The 18,482-nt window shown below is 35.3% G+C and overlaps 2 protein-coding genes across 2 annotated transcripts; one reads left to right on the top strand and one right to left on the bottom strand.

The window, feature by feature from the left end:
* Positions 1-1,991: 1,991 nt before the first annotated feature.
* Positions 1,992-12,180, bottom strand: rpgrb (retinitis pigmentosa GTPase regulator b). The gene is given in 19 exon segments (XM_059537966.1): positions 1,992-2,964; positions 2,966-3,450; positions 3,453-3,809; positions 3,812-4,667; positions 4,942-4,992; positions 5,432-5,529; positions 6,087-6,234; positions 6,418-6,586; positions 6,717-6,739; positions 7,589-7,713; positions 7,847-8,002; positions 8,082-8,240; positions 9,310-9,459; positions 9,591-9,751; positions 10,651-10,717; positions 11,127-11,219; positions 11,303-11,439; positions 11,705-11,760; positions 12,042-12,180. Coding segments are annotated over 19 exon segments (4,263 nt in total). The 5' UTR covers positions 12,174-12,180; the 3' UTR covers positions 1,992-2,124.
* A 941-nt stretch (positions 12,181-13,121) lies between these two features.
* Positions 13,122-17,860, top strand: plekha3 (pleckstrin homology domain containing, family A (phosphoinositide binding specific) member 3). The gene is made up of 8 exons (XM_059537841.1): positions 13,122-13,481; positions 13,804-13,920; positions 14,117-14,272; positions 15,760-15,896; positions 16,034-16,204; positions 17,004-17,047; positions 17,152-17,261; positions 17,475-17,860. Exons 1-8 carry the CDS (start codon positions 13,442-13,444, stop codon positions 17,594-17,596), a joined length of 897 nt encoding a protein of 298 aa, XP_059393824.1. The 5' UTR covers positions 13,122-13,441; the 3' UTR covers positions 17,597-17,860.
* Positions 17,861-18,482: the final 622 nt, after the last annotated feature.

Here is an 18,482-nt window from a genome sequence, read left to right as displayed (position 1 = left end):
CTTCCAAGTCAGAAGATGTTATAAACCAGGTGTCAAATCAGATTGCAAGTGGCTGAATGTGATCGACTGGATGCTGTGGTCTGTGCTCCTCTGCTTGAACTCTCTGACTCACGAGTGTCTTGGATTTGAGGGGGACCGTCAGCTCCTGGTTTGCCTGATGTGGTGATCTCTGCCTGATTGCCTTTGGTGGAAGCTCTCTTGAAAAGAGAAAGCTGAAAAAGCCAGGTAGGAAAGAAGTCAAACAATGGACAATTTTAATATTAGCTGGTTGCTAGGTTGTTACGCAGGATTATAGATATATTATTAAGATTAAATGGTTTGAGTGGTTACAAAATTCCTGTCTGACTGTGTTTCCTCTTTTATAAGAGTAACAGGATCAGAATCTTCAGAATTTCAACAACAAAAATATATCTATTTTCTTTTTCTGTGGTGAAAAAAAAGCTTCCCTATATACAGTAGATGACCTAAAAACTAACAGGCTAAAAACCACAAAACTAATTTTGGTTTTCTTGGGGACTGTATAGGAATAGTGGAATTGAAAAAAGGATGATGAAAAGTAAAAAAAACAGGAACCTTTATTTAGTCTATCGGAGACAGATGCGTCTTTTATCATCTGCTTTGACTGTAGGAGTAAGAAAATAACATCACGCAAATGAATCAAAGCAAGAGTGCAGTTGTTTACTGATGTGATGCTAAATCATTATGTTCATGCATAGTTAGTCTAAATAGTACGAATGAAGGGTTTCAGGGCATCTGTATGTCTGGCTCTGTAATGCCTTGCTCCTGTTCCTCTGCTTCCTTTCTCTTCTCATCTAGCATATCTTCCTTCTCATCAAACTTTTCCCCCTCTTCTTCTTCCTCTGGATGCTCTTACTCGTTTTCTTCTTCATCCTCCTCTTCTTCCTCATCATATAAATATTCTTTCTCCTCTTCGTGTCCCTCTACCTTTCCGTTCATCTCTTCTGCCCAGAGCTGGAGAAATGGATGGTGGCCATGCAAAAATGACACAATCATAAAGTCATTAAACAGATGATTCAAAAAGAGGGTTAAAGGCAGTAGAATGGCAGGAGAGGGCTAATGGGAGTTGAGTGGTCTTTGTAAAATTAAAACTAGCTAACAAACTATAAACACACACACACACCGTAAATACAGTAGGGACATGAACTAGGAATCCGTTTAGGAGGAGCACCTCTACAGATATAGTATATATAGTGTGCAGCCTCACCTGTCCAACGAAGGATTTTCAGTACTCTGCCAGATTGCAATGGCTCTGCAAGCTGTCGATATCTAAAATGGCTTTCTATATTTGCATATTTACAATTCAAATGAAAATTTGCTTTGTAAAGAAGTTATATTCTGAAATTTTCAGTTACAGCATGATAGCTTTGTATAATGTTTTTTTTTAATCCATGCAAAACTTGTCTTTATAAAGTTTATTTAATCCATGCAAAACTTGTCTTTATAAAGTCCCTGGATAATATGTGCTTTTGTTAAAATAAAAGATAATAAAACATAATATAATAATAATAAAAAAACACATATTAATTTAAAAATGGATGCAAATAGTTGAAGTAAAGGAAAAGTTTTATTGGTTATTATACATAACAAAAAAAGTTCACAGAACAAGCACAAGTGCAACATTTGAACTAAAAGACTAATCCTTGGGCTCAGTTTTTTCAATTATTTTTTTCCAGTCATAAATATTTCGAGCTGCCATTTTAATATGGTTAGGCATTTGACATAAAGGCAGAAGATTGATAAATAATTTTGCATTTTTAAGAATTGAAAGTCATTTAAGGGGTGTTTCAAGGTTACTGACAATGAAGCACATTTGTTAGTAAAAGAACATGGCTGTCCATTAGATAAATCCTAAGGCACATTATGAGCGCTTCACTACTGCCTGGGCATATAATTACTTAAAAAACAGTTTCTAAAATAAATACAAATAATAAAAAAAAATGGTGAAGCACTACATTTAGTAATATTTACCATGGGTCAAATTGCAAGAATAATAGTGAAATAAAATAAAAAAAGACGAAAGCAAAAAAGGACACAAAAGGCAAACATGAAACAGCAAGGTCATTAACTCGTTAACTAAATAAAGATGGGGTTGAGTTTGCTGAATTATTTTAGATTAAGGTATTGAGGTAGAACATCATCCCAAAGCTGCTTAGACTCATGGGACTCGTCATCTGATTGATGATCTTGCGCTCGGCTCCGTTTAGCTTTTGACGGCTGTTTTGATGTTTCCACACTTGACTTTCGTTTGGTGGATTCAGCTGCTTTGCCATGTTTTCTTTTGGCCTTTTCCTTTTCCTCTTCTTCTTGTTCCTCTTCATCACTTTTCTCTTGCTCTTCTTCTTGATTGTTCTCCTCTTCTCCCTCCTCGTCCTCTGCTTCTTCGGTCTCCTCTCTTTCTTCAGACTCTTCCTCCTCTGCTTTCTCTTCCTCTGCCGCTTCCTCTTCATGTTCTTCCTCATCATTACTTTCTTCTTCCTCGTTACTCTCCTGTTTTTCTTCCTCTTCATTTTCATTTTCTTCTTCCTCTTCTTCATCATTCTCACTCATTGCTTCATCTTCATCACTTTCATCCTCCTCATCCTCTTGACCTCCTTCACTCTCCTCTTTACCTTCCTCATTCTCCTCATTTTTCTCTTTATCTTCCTCTCTTTCCTCCTCCTCTGCTTCATTTTCACTCTCCACTTCATCTTCCTCATCTTCAGTCTCACTCTCCTGCTTTTCTAAATCTTCCTCCTCTTCTTCGCTAGTCTTTTCAACGTCTTCATCCTCCTCTGCCTCACTGTCACCTTCCACTTCACTTTCTTCCTCATTCTCACTATCTCTCTCCTCTGACTCCTCATCCTCTTCTTCTTCATCTGACTCTTCCTCTGATTCGTCACTTCTGCTCTCTGTCTTTCCCTCTGATTCCTCTCCACTCTCCTCCTCCTCTTTCCCTTCTCTTGTTTTGCTCACCCTCATCTTCTCCACTCTCTTCTTCACTGTTTCTACTTATCTCACTTGTTTCCTCTTCCTCATCTTCCATTCTATGACTCTCCTCTTCTTCAGCTTCACTCTCTACATCCTCAGTAGCCTCACTTTTACTTTTCTCCTCCTCTTCCCCACTTTCCTCATCCTCACTAGAAGCTTTGATCGTCGTATCATCATCAACCTCAGAATCATCATCTTTTGCTAGGGTCTCTCTCTCACTTTCCTCCTCTCGGTCATCCACTTTCTCACTACCCTCCTTTCTGTTTACCAATCCCTCGCTTTCTTCTTCTTGGTCATCCACTTCCTCACTCCAATCCTTTTTGTTTACCAATCCCTCGCTTTTTTCTCCTTGGTAATCCACTTCCTCAATCTCCTCCTTTCTGTTTACTAATCCCTCGCTTTCTTCTTCTTGGTCATCCACTTCCTCACTCCCATCCTTTCTGTTTACCAATCCCTCGCTTTCTTCTTCTCAGTGCTGGTTCTTTCAAGGTCCCCATCTGAAGTTTCTGGCTCTGCCTTAACACTGATGGTGACAGCCGTCTTCTTGGCCTCTCTTGTCTCCTCTTGTCCTGAAACCTCAAAAGACTCACTCAGGGATGAAACGTCAGACAGAGTTCTCTGTTTTGAAAGAGGTTTTGGCATTTTTGGGGGTGTAGACTGGGAAAGGAACTGACTGACTGCTGTATCTCCAAGTAAACGAGCAGGACCTCCCTGTCCCACATCTTGGAGAAAAGATGTCACCTTGGTGAGAGGATTTTCCTTCATTTGCTCTGACTCTGATTCAGATTTGAAGGCAGCTTCTGAGATAATGGTAGACACCTTTTTTTGTCCTTTATTAGCAATTGGCTTTGTTCCGCTTTTGATTTTTTAGTTTTCTTTGTAGAAATTTCTTCTTGGCAAGGGGACTGTTTTGAATTAGTGGAGAGCTCTTGCACTGTCTTTTTACTTTTGGAGTCTTTTTTGGAATCTAACTTTTTGCTCTGTTGGACAAAACCTTTGGTTTCTGTCTTAGCAGTGTTCATTTCACCTTTCATCTTCTGAGCTTTTGGTAAAATCTCTTTTGAGATCTTCTTACCTGTTGGCTCTTTATGCGTGGTCTGTTCAAGATATTGTTCAACAACTATTATGGGTTTCGTTTTTACTTCTTTTTCTACCCCCATACCCTTTTGAGACCGACTACTGACTTCCAGTGGACGACCTTTGGGTTTTGTTTTACCTTCTTGGTTTGTTTTTGTACTTTCTTTTGACTTGTGAGCAACCTTCTCACTTTCAGCCTCTACCTTTGAATGTTCCTCAAGTATCTGGACTTTATTCACACAGTCTTTTCCTGTGACTCTATCCCTTGACTTCATCAACTGTTTGTGTTTGGGCTGGAAGGATTTGGATCCAGCTCTGTTTATGTCCGTCCCCATTCTTGTGTTACTTCCTGCAACTTGGTGATGTGCAAGCCTTCTGTCCTCCAAAGCTAGAAGTACATTTTCCTTATCCTGACCATGTCTCTTAAGGGGAGTCCCTGACCCGAGACTGTCTCCGACTACTGAGCTACTACTTGAACTTTTAAGTAACTCAGTTGGAAGAGCTTTGCGAGCTAAAAGCTCTGCCCTCTTTCTATAAAGGCCAGGTTCAACTCTTGGCTTCCCCTTCTCCTTACCGTGCTCTTTCACAAGCTTAACATTCTTCTATCCCAGGAAGCAGAGGATAAAAAGAGGGAAAGTGTTAGAGAAACGAATGAACAGGCAGAGAGCAGGCTGAACGAGAGCAGAATGAGCTTTAAAGCTGCAAAGCAAATGAGAAGAATAAGTCAATGAAGCGAAAATTGAGAAAATGTAAGCAGAGGTCTAAAAGAGTGCAGCTCTTTGAAGAATACATTTCTCTTCTTCTCCTCAACCTCTGTTTGACCATCTAAATGGCAAATTTAGAATTTCTTGAACAGCAACCCAGGTGAGCTCTTACCTTCTCCAATGTTAGAGTCTTATCGCTAGGGTCCATCTTCATTACATGAGTCTGAAATCAAAGAAAGTTTCAAATTAGTATTGGATGATTTATGTCTTTTATATCAATAGTTTTCAACAGGTTTTTCTACACAACTCAGATTTTACATAAAAAGGCAACGATAAACTATTAAATGAAGCCTGTATTTAATGTAGTCTGACATTTATTTTTTCCTTTTGAAAGTCTATCTAATTTTCTCTCCTTATTATTCATGATAATACAGTTAGTTCTATTTGCATTTAGTATTGTGTTTTCCCCTGACCCTGTCAGAACGGTTGTAAACATTATGAACTTTGCCAAACTTTTTTACCTAAAGTTTAAAACCGGCAGCAAATTCTCATTAAAAATGACAATAAACCAAATCATTAAAGGTCTGATTTGACTTATTTTTCTGTATATATTCTATAAGCATGCATGCTTTTTAAAATAAGTGATAGTATGCTTCTCCTACCAGGTTTAATAAGTCAGTGGTTTCTCCAAGGTCTTTTACACTCTCATTATCCTCCACACTGCTTCGGTCATCGAGAGACTTTTCTCTCTTTCTGGGAACTTGTTGAGAGAGAAGACATAAAACCTGATCAAGACCCAATAATGTACATTTCCATTCAAAAATCTAGGGACAGTACGGATCTTTTTTTTTTTTTAACGTTTTTGTAAGTTGTCTCTACTCACAAAGGTTGTATTTCTTTTATTAAAATTACAGTAAAAACACTAGCATTATGAATCATTATTACAATTTTGAATAGCATTTTTAAATTGTAAAATATTCCTTAAATTGTAAGAAGCCATTACTCCAGGCTTAATAATTGTAATATGCTGATTTGGTGCTCAAGAAACATTTCTTATTATTATCATTATTAAAAACATTGGATTCTTTAAATAGAAGGTTCAAAAGAACAGCATTTATTTGAAATACAAATCATCTGTAACAGAATAATATATTTTACTGTGACTTTAGAAATGTAATGTGAAAAAAAGAAATCATACCAACCCCAAACTTTTAAACAGTAGTGTAAATTAAAATAAATGTGCAAATTTTTAATAAATGAAAGCACAGATATGCCTTTTTAATAAGTTTTTTTTTTTTTTTTTAAAGAGGCAGTTACTTTTGAGACTGTTGTGAGGGATCTTTCCCGGTTGTTTTCGGTGAGATTGATGGATCTGGCTGGAAACCGATAAAGATGCACTCAGCTGATTTCCACCCAGGGCTGGAAGTGTTTGAAACATCTGTCCAAACTGATCCGGTGAACGCTCCTGCAGAAGAAAAGCAACTCACTTTGGATTCCATATTTATCTCATTTACTGTATGTGATTGTTCAGGTAATATACAATATTAAACAACTTTATCATTAGGTTAATTATTCATCTTAAAATACACCACCACTAGTCCAATTTATAATCAGTTGCACTAATTTTGATCCATCAGGATCTACTCACCCGTTCTCTGCGTCTGACCCGAGCCGAGAGACTCCTATGAAGGGTGATCTGACTTTGCGTGTCCCCCAGTAATTCAGTATAGGACTTCTCAAAGTAGTCTTCTGTGACATCATCCTCCTCCAGGATCAGTTCCTCCGACTCTTCGGGCCTGGGCTTTGCCAACACAAGCCAATGTCAATGTCAATGTCACCTTTATTTATATAGCGCTTTAAACAAAATACATTGCGTCAAAGCAACTGAACAACATTCATTAGGAAAACAGTGTCAATAATGCAAAGATGATAGTTAAAAAAACAAGCATGTGACACACACCACAAGTAACCTGAAAAACACACGCACTGTTTACAGATGAATGAAATCAAAATAGGAGTTTTGTGTCTTATATTGATCTATATGTCATAACCAAACACATTTACATTACCATTTAAAAGAAAAGGGGACAGTAAGGTTTTTGAAATGTTTTGAAAGAGATCTCTTACGCTCACCAAGGCTGCATTTGATCAAAAATACTGTACAAACTGTAAACTACTGTAAAAAATACTGTGAAATATTATTACACAATAATAATAATTTTCTATTTCAAAATATATTCAAATGTCATGTATTCCTGTGATGCAAAGCTGAAATTTCAGCATCAATTCAATCATTCAAATATTTTGATTTGAAGCTCTCATAACATTTCTTATTATTATCAGTGTTAAAAATAGTTGTACTGGAAATGGTTATACATTTACAGTATTTTTTTGTAAAACATAATGTTCAAAAGAGCACCATTCATTTAAAAACAGAAATAATTACTTAGTAACATTTTTTATTAAATGAATGTGTCCTTGCTGTATAAAAGTATTAATTTATTTATAATAATAATAATAAAAATAACTTTTCACCCCAAACTGTTGTATAATTTTTACAGTCTTTCTCAACTGTATGTGAAAAATTTACAATTTTTTTGAGAAATGAATGATAAATTCAATCAAATCAAAAGAATTAAAGCAAAAGCCCCTTTGATATTTTCTGACCATAGGTTTTGTTTCAAAAGTAAATTAAGTCAACAGGGTTATGAAAACGGCATTTGTCAAACCATTTTATGAGGTTTTAAAGCAGAAAATTTATATATCTGATAGAAATATGTATATTGTGTTATAAAAGGCTGATAGGCAGTGACACTTACAGAATGTACTTGATAGTCCAGGAATCTTGGACACAGGGTTGGTTTGAACTGGTTGGTGAAGTTCTCTTCTCCAAGCCCCAGCTTTCCATGTCGACCATCACCAAAGGTGTACAAAAGTCTGCTGTCTGCAACCAGCACGTCAGATTTTTTATAAACAAACAGAACTACAGTAGCATATGTTTTAGGGGCAATCATATCATATCAAAGTATTACTGTTCATAAAGAATGTTATCAGATGGTTTTCTGTGCATGTTTCACCAGTAATCAGCGCTGTGTGGTTCTCTCCACACTCCACACGTTTTACTCTGCTCCTTCTGAAATGCTCAACCACTCTGGGTAAACGTGACTCAAATATGAAAGTGCCGTGACCGAGCTGTCCAAACTGACCCAGGCCAAACAAATACACCTCGTGCTCTGCATTACCAGACGTGCATAACATTCAGTCTTCACAAAGAAGAAAGACAAGACAAAGAAGCAAAATATGTTCTCATACCCGTAAGAGCCACTGTGTGACCTCCTCCACAGGAAACCTGCACCACTTTATCAGAGATGCCTGTCAGCTGTTGAGGCACTTTATGATTGGCCAGCTTCTCTTTTGACAAGCCCAGCTTCCCACTGTCTTTTTCTCCAAATGTGAACAAGGCCCCATCCTCTGCAACAAATGAAACAAGCGTCACCTAGCAACAAGCCAGCTTTCATAGAAGGTCAAATAATGAACATTTTATGAATTCAATGCTGCCATACTGAGCTGCATGGATCATAAAGAGGAAGCAGGAAGGTCATCATGAACAGTCAGAAAGATGAGACTTAAAATGCTATGCAGATATAACAATAAAGTCACTCTGCTACATTTAAGAAATAAATCACCTATTATTCTTAAAATGATAATTCAATATTATGTCATTAAAATTGTATTAAAATATGAATTTAAACTTTTTAAATAATATTATGCTTTATTACACATTAATGTGATTTAAAATAAGGCATAATGTTATTATTTTAACTAGAATTGTATATTATGTATATTATACTATATTATATTATATATTATGTATAATTCACTTAAATAATACATAAGACTCACATTACAGCAAAACTAATTCAACTTTATCGAAAGTGAAATTGAAAAAAGTTATTATATTATATATGATAACATGACTATAATTTTATAATTTATATTTATTTATAGAATATAATAACCGTACTATTTAAATATACAATTTTAAAATATTTTATTATATAATTGTATAACATTTAAATTAGGCATGTCCAAATTAAAATGTTAATTGTGTGATTAAGCCTATCAAATATAAAAAAATTATAATAATGGCTTAAATTTATAATGCAATGTTGAATGGCTATCATTTATGACTGAAATTGAGGGAAAAATGCATTTAGACATTAGCAGAAGTGTTGGTATCATTGATAATGGTCTTCGTTAATAATAGACTACTTTGTAAAAAGATGCTATTAAATCATTTTTAAAATATACCATCTTTATATTGTTTCTCCATAATTTGGAGATTCACTGTGAAATTCTGACAATAAAAATGATTAATCATGATTAATTACAGGAAAATATGCGATTAATTCCTTTTTTTATCAATTGACAGCACTAAGTTAAAAATACTCAAATATTCAAGGTTAAATATAACATGTGAATGTTAATCATAAACAACAAAAGGTGTGCAGATGACATGAGGTAGCAGTGCTATACGTACTAGTAACAAAGGCAGAATGATAATATCCACAGGACACCCAGGACACTCGTTTCCCCACAGAAACCTCCCGAGGAGTCAGTGCATTACTCTCCTTCCCCAATCCAATCTGGCCCTCTGAGTTATCGCCCCACATATACAGCCTGCCATCCTCTGAGATGACACAGAGATATTGGTACATCACTGTTCATATTTGCTGCTGCATCTTATGCATGTCATATTAACCCCACATGTTTTTGGCAATAGGCGCTGTTGCTGTGAGGCAGATGGAACAGAACTCTTACGCGTCACGGCAGCAGATGTGTTGGAACCAGCAGAGAGCATTTTGACTGGTCCATGTTTGCTGAAGAAGTCCACCAGGTGGAAGGAAGTTCTGTTGTCACAGTCACCAAGACCGAGCTGTCCTTCATTATTCCCTCCAGAGGCATACAGGGCCTCTATCTATCTATCCATCTATCTATCTACAGGGCTGCTCAGTCAAGAAAACAACTATCTAGGTAAGGATATATCAATACATTCGCAAGTGTTTAGCACTTAAAAAAAAGTCAATTTTGTGTGAGAAGAATTTTTTTAAAGAAATTAATTTTATAAAGCAAGGATGCATTAAATTGATCAAAATGGACAAATATTTATAATATCACAATAGAGTTCTGTTGCAAATAAATGCTGTTGTTTTGAACTTTCTCTTCATCAGATATTTCTGTAAAAAAATATATCCGTTTCCACAAACAAAAAAGAGGACATAAATATTTTCAACACTGATAATAATATTTGTTATTTCTTTAGCACCCAATTAATATATTAGAATGATTTCTGAAGGATCATGTGACAATGCAGCAATGGAGTATTTGCTGCTATAAATGTAACGCCATCACAAGAATAAATAACATTTTAAAATATATTAAAATAGTAAACAGTTATTTTATATTATAGTAATATATCATAACATTCATTTTCAAATGAATAACAAATCAAGATTTTTAAAGGGTAGTATAGATTTAAAAAAAATATATAATTCTAAACATACAATTTTTTTTCTTTTTAAAGGTGATGAGTGTAATGTTTTTCCATATTTAAACAATTTTGTTTTAAACCATCTTGTTATATCCCAGTGAGTTCCCCTGTGTTCTTTCAAAATACTACTCTGTTTATTTCAGTGGTTCGCCTCGGTTTGCCGTGTCAGCTACTGGCTCGACTATTGGAATAAGTAAATGAATAAGAAAAAAAGTAAATAATCAAGACAAAAGAGAAAACACATTACACCTTTTTTTTTTTAAAAAGGCACTGATGTATACTAGACTCAAAAAGCATAATGCGACTATTCTGTAAAGTTTGCAATAAAACTTACATGTATAAACAAGTGTGTGAGTTCTTCCACAGGCTGCAAGCTTCACCCGCTCTGACTTTAGTGCTTTAAGAAAACAAATATAGTCAGAGCATGTCAGAAAACTGTTGAATGCAATTCATTCTTGCTAAACACATTTATACAACCTAAACAAAAACTTCTCTCTGCTTTACAGATTAATGCAGATTATGGACCACTCCAGATTGGGATTAAGACAATCTATGGCTTTGTCTTGAAACAATCTCATTTTCTTACAGCTATTTAGCAACATGTCATTTTGTGTCAAACAATATATAATTGTTGAATAATTCAAAATAATTCAAAATCACTCATCATTATTTTTTGTTAAATATCATACCCAAACAGCTAAATGTGAGTGACAGCATGTGAAATGTGTTTGCGTAAGTGATTTATCAGCTGTGGATGGCAGAAAACCCTCAGTACGGCTCTCTCTTGGATGGACAGTCTGTCCTACCTTTCACACAACTGGGTTTATTCACAGTGGCTTTTGTTCCGAGGCCCAGCTGTCCCCAGGTATTGCTGCCAAACATAAACAGCTTCCCATTTTCTAAACACAATAGGAATAGCGACAGGATGAAAGCACAAAACGATGGAATAAGCAATATCCACCACTAAAATCATAAATCACACCTGTCACCAGGGCTGTGTGCTCATCTCCACAGGCAATTCTCCAAGGGACATCATTTTTTAACCAGAATTTACTGGGGGCATTATCTGCGTATTCACGCTTTCCAAAAGTGAAGACGGCTCCGGATTCTAAAACAAAAGTAGAACAATGCAGACAGACAGACTTAATGTCGCCATCTTGGTGTTTTAGGACTGTTGTTATCAAAAACAAGCTGTTTTTTATCACGAAGCATTCTGTTTTATACCATATTGCGGTGTAAACAAGTAGTTATTTGTGTAATTTTTAGTTGTAGTTTCTGGTTCTTTGTATATGTATAAACACACATATATATATACACACATTCATATAGTTAAAATTAATTGTTTACTTCTTGAACAGAGAGAGAGAGAGAGAGAGAGAGAGAGAGAGAGAGAGAGAAAGAGGCGTGACCACACGGCGTGGTTGCCTTGGCGACAGGTAGCTACAGGCGTCAATGAAAGAGCGGGACAGAGTGTTCAGTGAATAAAATACAAAACACAAACAGCCATTTACACTTATAAACCTTATAAATATAGTATAAGCACGGCATAAAATCAGTTAAAACATGTTTACGTCAGTACATCATTCGCTTCCACTATGTAGCACCGCCTGTAGACTAATCATTAACAGCCAACAGAGTTAAAGAAACACACGTGTCAATTGAAAAAAAACTAAATAGTTTACACTTTTTTACTAAGGCTGCAGGCAGCACATAATATTTACCAGGTATCTCCTTTTCTGTTTCTCCGGCCATCTCCCCCAACTAATCAGCTTATTTACACTGGGAACTATTAGCAAGAAGTTTCTAATATGATAGAAACCGTCCGCTTTACATGTTCTTCCGCGTTGAGGCATCACGTGTAACTCGACAGCTTTAAGTTGCGGCTACTGGGCATGCGCACATCAATACAGCGCTTTTTTGTTTTTGTTTTTCTTCTTTTTTTTGTCACTATTGTTATGTGTCAAATATTTGTCAAATATCGTTTGTTTCCGGCCACAGCTGTATCCCTTCTAGACACATAACGATATTTAATTGCTTCCAGTTCAAGTTTATTATCTATTCGTCTGTATACCTATGGTTGTATTGTCTTAAAATTACATTTTAAATGTGTGTGTGTGTGTGTGTGTGTGTGTGTGTGTGTGTGTGTGTGTGTGTGTGTGTGTGTTTTAAAATATACTTCTTCAGTCGTTTTAAAAAAATGTGTAAAAAAACATTAACTCAGTAAATTTTGGTCACAGCCACAGATGTTACAGATGGAACTAAATGTGTCTTTAAACGAATTATTTAAATATATCTATCTATCTATCTATCTATCTATCTATCTATCTATCTATCTATCTATCTATCTATCTATCTATCTATCTATCTATCTATCTATCTATCTATCTATCTATCTATCTATCTATCTATCTATCTATCTCTCTCTCTCTCTCTCTCTCTCTCTCTCTCTCTCTCTCTCTCTGTCTGTCTGTTAAATTAAATAAATACAAATATAAAATATAAAAAGTATATTATGTATAATATCAATAATATAATACAAATATATATATATATAAAACATGAATGTAATAAAACTGTTATGTAATAAAATTATACATTGTATGTATCTGTATATTTAATAAACATAACAACAATACAGTAATCATAATAATAATAACACACAGTCATTCAAAAAGATCAAGTAAGCCTTTTTCTACGCAACACAATCATTTACAAGACATTTCACTACTGTAATTAGTATGATCTTTGCAGTGGTTCCAGATTAGAGTGGAGTTGCTATACTGCGAAGAATCTCTAAATAAACGCCTCTTCCGGTTCAGTCTGTAAACAGTGATCTCATCCCTAATCTTGCGCCGTCTTCCTTTAGCATTATCTCCTAGCATGAGCGGCACGCCGTCTCCACAGAAATGACCGTGAACCCAAATGTTTATTTTTCCGTGTCCTTCCGATCCGCCCGTTCTTTGACATAATGATGAGTAGCTGGGGATCTTTGAGTTAGCCTGGAGCATGTTAGCATGCTTATTATTAGCCTTGTAAAAGGGGGCAAACAAGCAGCTGCCTGGTGCAAGCTCTGTTAAAGCTGCTTTCAAGTGTTTTCACTGGGTTTCCTGCTTGAAGAATAATGGAAGGCGTGCTTTACAAATGGACAAACTATATGACAGGTAAGAGCGTATGACACTTGAGCTGCAGTCAGTCAGCCCTGAAAGATCTGTCTCATGATGTCTGTAACGTTAACTTCAATAAAAGAGAGTTAGAGCTGCTGATGCATGCAACTTTGTTCTTCTGTGTTTTATTGCTTTTTGCATCGCTTCTTTTGTAAAATACCCTATGCTTTCGAAATGTTCATGTTGAGTGAGAGTAATATAGCTCATATGTCAAACTTCCCGTCGTGTCATGTGATATTATGGTACTTCAAGTTCAGAGAGTTGCATTTTGGATGCGTTTTGCCATCTGATAATACTTTTTTTTTTTTTTGTATGACAGGATGGCAGCCAAGATGGTTTGTGCTGGATAATGGCATTATTTCATACTATGATTCACAGGATGACGTGTGCAAAGGTAGCAAAGGCAGTATTAAGATGTCAGTATGTGAAATTAAAGGTAAGATTTGAGATTGTATATCTTATCTGCAAAATCTTCTATCCTTACGACAATTGCTTTTTACATTTTTATGCATTTAGCAGGCGCTTTTATCCAAAGCAACTTACAGTGCATTCAGGCTATACATTCTTTTACCATAATGTGACAAATGAAACTGCTTATGGTGTCATTTTTGACTTCCTTGTATTTGCTCCAGTTCACCCAACTGACAACACGCGTCTGGAGTTGATCATACCAGGAGAGCAGCATTTTTACGTGAAGGCAGTGAATGCAGCGGAGAGGCAGAAGTGGCTGGTGGCTCTGGGAAGCTCCAAAGCTGGACTCATTGACACTAGAACCAAAAAAGAAAGGGGTAGGCTTCTCTTAACAGTTTCTTCTCTGATCATATTCCCTTTTTTTTTTTTTTTGTCTTTTGTCTTCTTGTCATAGAACAAGATTCAACACACAGTAAAATATTCACACACTTTAAAATACCAATTTTCTTAAATGTTATTGATTCTCCACAGATGTTCATAAACTAATAATAATAATAATAATAACTAAAATATTTAATTACTATTATTAGCAGTAATATTATTAATATTGTTAACAAAATAATCAGAAAAATAATATCTATATACACATTAATATCTTAAGCATTATTTATCTTGATATTTTCTAAACATGTATGAACACACAGAAGTACAAAACAATCATTTAATCAAATGTACAAATTCAAATTTAAAGGGCTAGTTCACCCAAAAATGAAAATTATATCATTAATTACTCCACGTCATGTCATTCCAAACCTGTAAGATCTTTGTTCATCTTCAGAACACAAATTAAGATATTTTTGATGAAATCCGAGAGCTTTCTGACCCTCCATAGACAGCAATGCAACTACCATCTTCAAGGCCCAGAAAGGTAGTAAGGACATCATTAAAATAGTCCATGTGACATCAGTGGTTCAACCTTATTTTATGAAGCTACAAGAATATTTTTTGTGCGCAAAGAAAACAAAAATAACAACTTTATTCAACAATTTCTTCTCTTCCGTGTCAGTTTTTGACACGCTTTCACAAGAATACCACAATGCAGGAGCCGTTGTCCTGATGTAGAACTTGGATGCACTGCGCCGTGTTTGCAAACAAAGGAATGCACATGCATGTGTCGTGGTACTCCCATGAACGCATATAGAATTCTGACATTGATTCTATTGAAAATAAATTGTTTTCTTTGCGCACAAAAAATACTCTCGTAGCTTCATAAAACTATGGACTATTTTAACAATGTCCTTACTACCCTTCTGGGCTTTGACCGTGGTAGCTGTGTTGCTGTCTATGCAGGATCTGAAAGCTCTGGGATTTCACCAAAAACCTTAATTTGTGTTCTGGAGATGAACAAAGGTCTTACAGGTTTGGAATGACATGAGGGTGAGTAATTAATGATATAATTTTCATTTTAGGGTCAACTATCCCTTTAAACAAAACATATTTGATATTGTCTTATCATTATGTTTTTAGAATAGAATGATATGCTGATATAGACAATAATATGCAAGTACCTAGGTGTAATAAAATATATATATATATATATATATATATATATATATATATATATATATATATATATATACACATATATATATATATATATATATATATACACATATATGTGTACACACACACACACACACACAAACACTGTATCACTGTAAGTCCAGTGGGAGATTCATGTCAGAGACAAAAGTCTTTCATATACTGAATTCATGTTTCTTAGTTGCGCGTCAGTAATCTTGACTGCTAAGCATTATCAAGGCCCATTAACAGTTGCATTTCCTCTCCTAATGTTTTTTTGCAGAGTTAACAGAAACCACAGAATCCCTGAAAACCAAGATGTCCGAGCTGCGCCTGTACTGTGACTTACTAATGCAGCAAGTGCACACTATTCAGGAGTCAGTGGAACAGGAAGGAGAGTCGACGGTGGCCAGCACTGAGGTTAGCTGTTTTTCTTTTAAACCACAGTAATCATTGCAATTTTTGCAGTTGGGTGGGTGTGGTATAAATAGGATTTCATCATAGAAATCAACTCTTTTAAACCTAATCGTCATATTTTCTGCTGTTTTCTTCCCCAGACGAGGAACGAGGCATCCTCATTAATGAGTGCCACCTGTGAAACCTTCATCAAAACACTGGAAGAATGTATGAAAATCGCTAATTCCAAGTTTAAGACTGATATGTTGCAATCCAGTCCGACTGATTCCATAATGTCCCCTGTGTCTCCCTCTCCCGTCCAAATGTCTCGGGTAAAGACACAAGCATCAATCACATACAATTTTCTATTTTTATTAGTAGTTCCTATTTCTGTTAGTTTGTATGGCATTTTTTTTATGGCAAGTTATTTGAGGGAATTTTACAAAGACATGCCCAAGTCATGTGTGACCCCAAAATCAATGGAAAAAATAAAAAGAACTTATATTTAACATAAAGGATATGTAGCTTTACATTGTGCAGTATTTTCACGACAATTAAATTAATGAATCAAATAATTAAGTACATTTTCACCCCAAATTCTCATTATCTCAAATAATTATTATTATTTTGTTTTTGTTCACATTATTGTAATGAGAATATTTTTTACATCACAGTAATGAGAACTGGAGGAAAATATCCCCCCCAAAAAACGAAAGTTTATTTTATGATTTTTTTGAGAACTATGATTTGGACATATTTTTTGCTCACTCATTTACTAGTAAAATGTATAATATGTTATTTTAGTATTAATTATATAAAATACTATTATTTATCATTATTTTGAAATGGCTTTATTTTATTTTATTTATTTATTAATTTGGGTATTTTACCTCAAATTTACTTTATTTCAATGAATTTCCAAGGCAATGTTTCTATCTATTTTATTTTGGCTGTTGTTCAACAAAAAATATATATATTTTTTTATTTTTAAATTTTCTTTAACAATAACACCACTTGATTATTCAATGTAGCCAATTTCAAGGTCTCTCTCTCTCTCTCTCTCTCTCTCTCTCTCTCTCTCTCCCTCTCTCTCTCTCTCTCTCTCTTTCTCTTTCTCTGCTTATTGTATAGATGAAGCGCTCAATCAGCCATCCTGGCACCTACAATTATGAAAGGTACAAAATGTTTACACAACATACAGACTTCTTGTTTTTGGTCCATACAGCTTATGCTGTTATTTTCTGAGTGCCTATAAATACAGGACCTGTTTTCCTTCAAGGTCAAGCTTGCCAAAAGAGAGCATGGTGTTGCAGAAGTCCTCCCAGAGGCGGACACGGACATGTTCTGATACAGAAACTCACAGCGACAGAGGGGCAGAGGAGACGGAGCGTGAGTCATGCAGACACACACACACACACACTTGTATTTGAAGCTGTGCCCACACAGATCAAATTCAATTCCTGAGTAACCTAAACGCTTAGTTTGCACCTAACTTTGTTGCTTGAGCAAACACTGAATCTTGAAGGAATGAATACTGTGGCCCTAATAATGAGACCAGCATAAAAAAGTAATCCCTGTGTAATCCTCTTGTGTTTTTCACAGGCTTGATGTTCCACAGAGCCAACATTAACGGTGACTCCACTCCAAGTATCCCAGAAGAGGTTGGAACGAGCACAAAGTTCCTGTCGGAAACTGACACTCCGGAATCTGACCTTTCCCTCTGAACCACGCGAGACGGCTTATGAGACTCGTAACTCGTACTGCTATGCAGTCGAAGATTGCAGCGTTACATATAGTAGATGGATTTTACAATGTATTGTTGTATTTCCTGATGAAGAAGAATTCGGTGGCACTTTATAAAAACAGATTATGAAGACAACAGTAGTCTGATTCGAATGTTTTACCCTTCCAGGTATTTTAAGATATTCGTTTGCCTTGATACTAAAATGTTTTTCTTTTTTTTTTTGTCATAAATAATTATTGCCGTATCCCTTCAGTGAAGAGTTGAAGATGTTTGTACTGGATTTCTAACGTGTTGTGCAGTTGCCTTTGTTAAATGGGAACCTTGATGAAAAGGTTTTTGTTGCTGTGCCAAGGGTTTTTTTTTTTATTCATTCACTTGGCATGCAATGTTGTTCTTTAGTTTTTTTCCTGCAGAGTACAATTTTTATTTTTATTTTTGTATGTCACTAGAATTTCCCCCTAAAATTGTTTTTGCCTTAATTAATTCTTCGCATGGAGGAATTTGATCCTTTAATTATTGTAATGTTTGGGAAAAAAAAGATTAAAATGCTCTAGCAAGATAATTATTTCTTTAATCTCCAAAAATCTAATGGGGTTTCATAAGTATTAGTGTGTTTTTTTTATATATTAATCTCTGTAATCATGTTTTATCGAACACAGAGGCAAAGAGAGAATTAATAATACAAATGAAATACTTTCATGCAGTCTATGATGACTTGACGTTTTTTGTTTACTCATTGGGCATTCAGTGTTGTTTACTAATTTCTCATGCAAAACACATTAACATATTTATTTTCATATATAGCTTTTACCCCAGTAAGTTGTTAAATCACTGTAATGTATGGGGGGTGGAGAAGATTAAAAAGC

This window comes from Carassius carassius, chromosome 44 (assembly GCF_963082965.1).
Source record: "Carassius carassius chromosome 44, fCarCar2.1, whole genome shotgun sequence".
Taxonomy (NCBI): Eukaryota; Metazoa; Chordata; class Actinopteri; order Cypriniformes; family Cyprinidae; genus Carassius; species Carassius carassius.
Note: the sequence above shows the minus strand (reverse complement) of the source record. Positions and strands in the feature narration are given on the sequence as shown.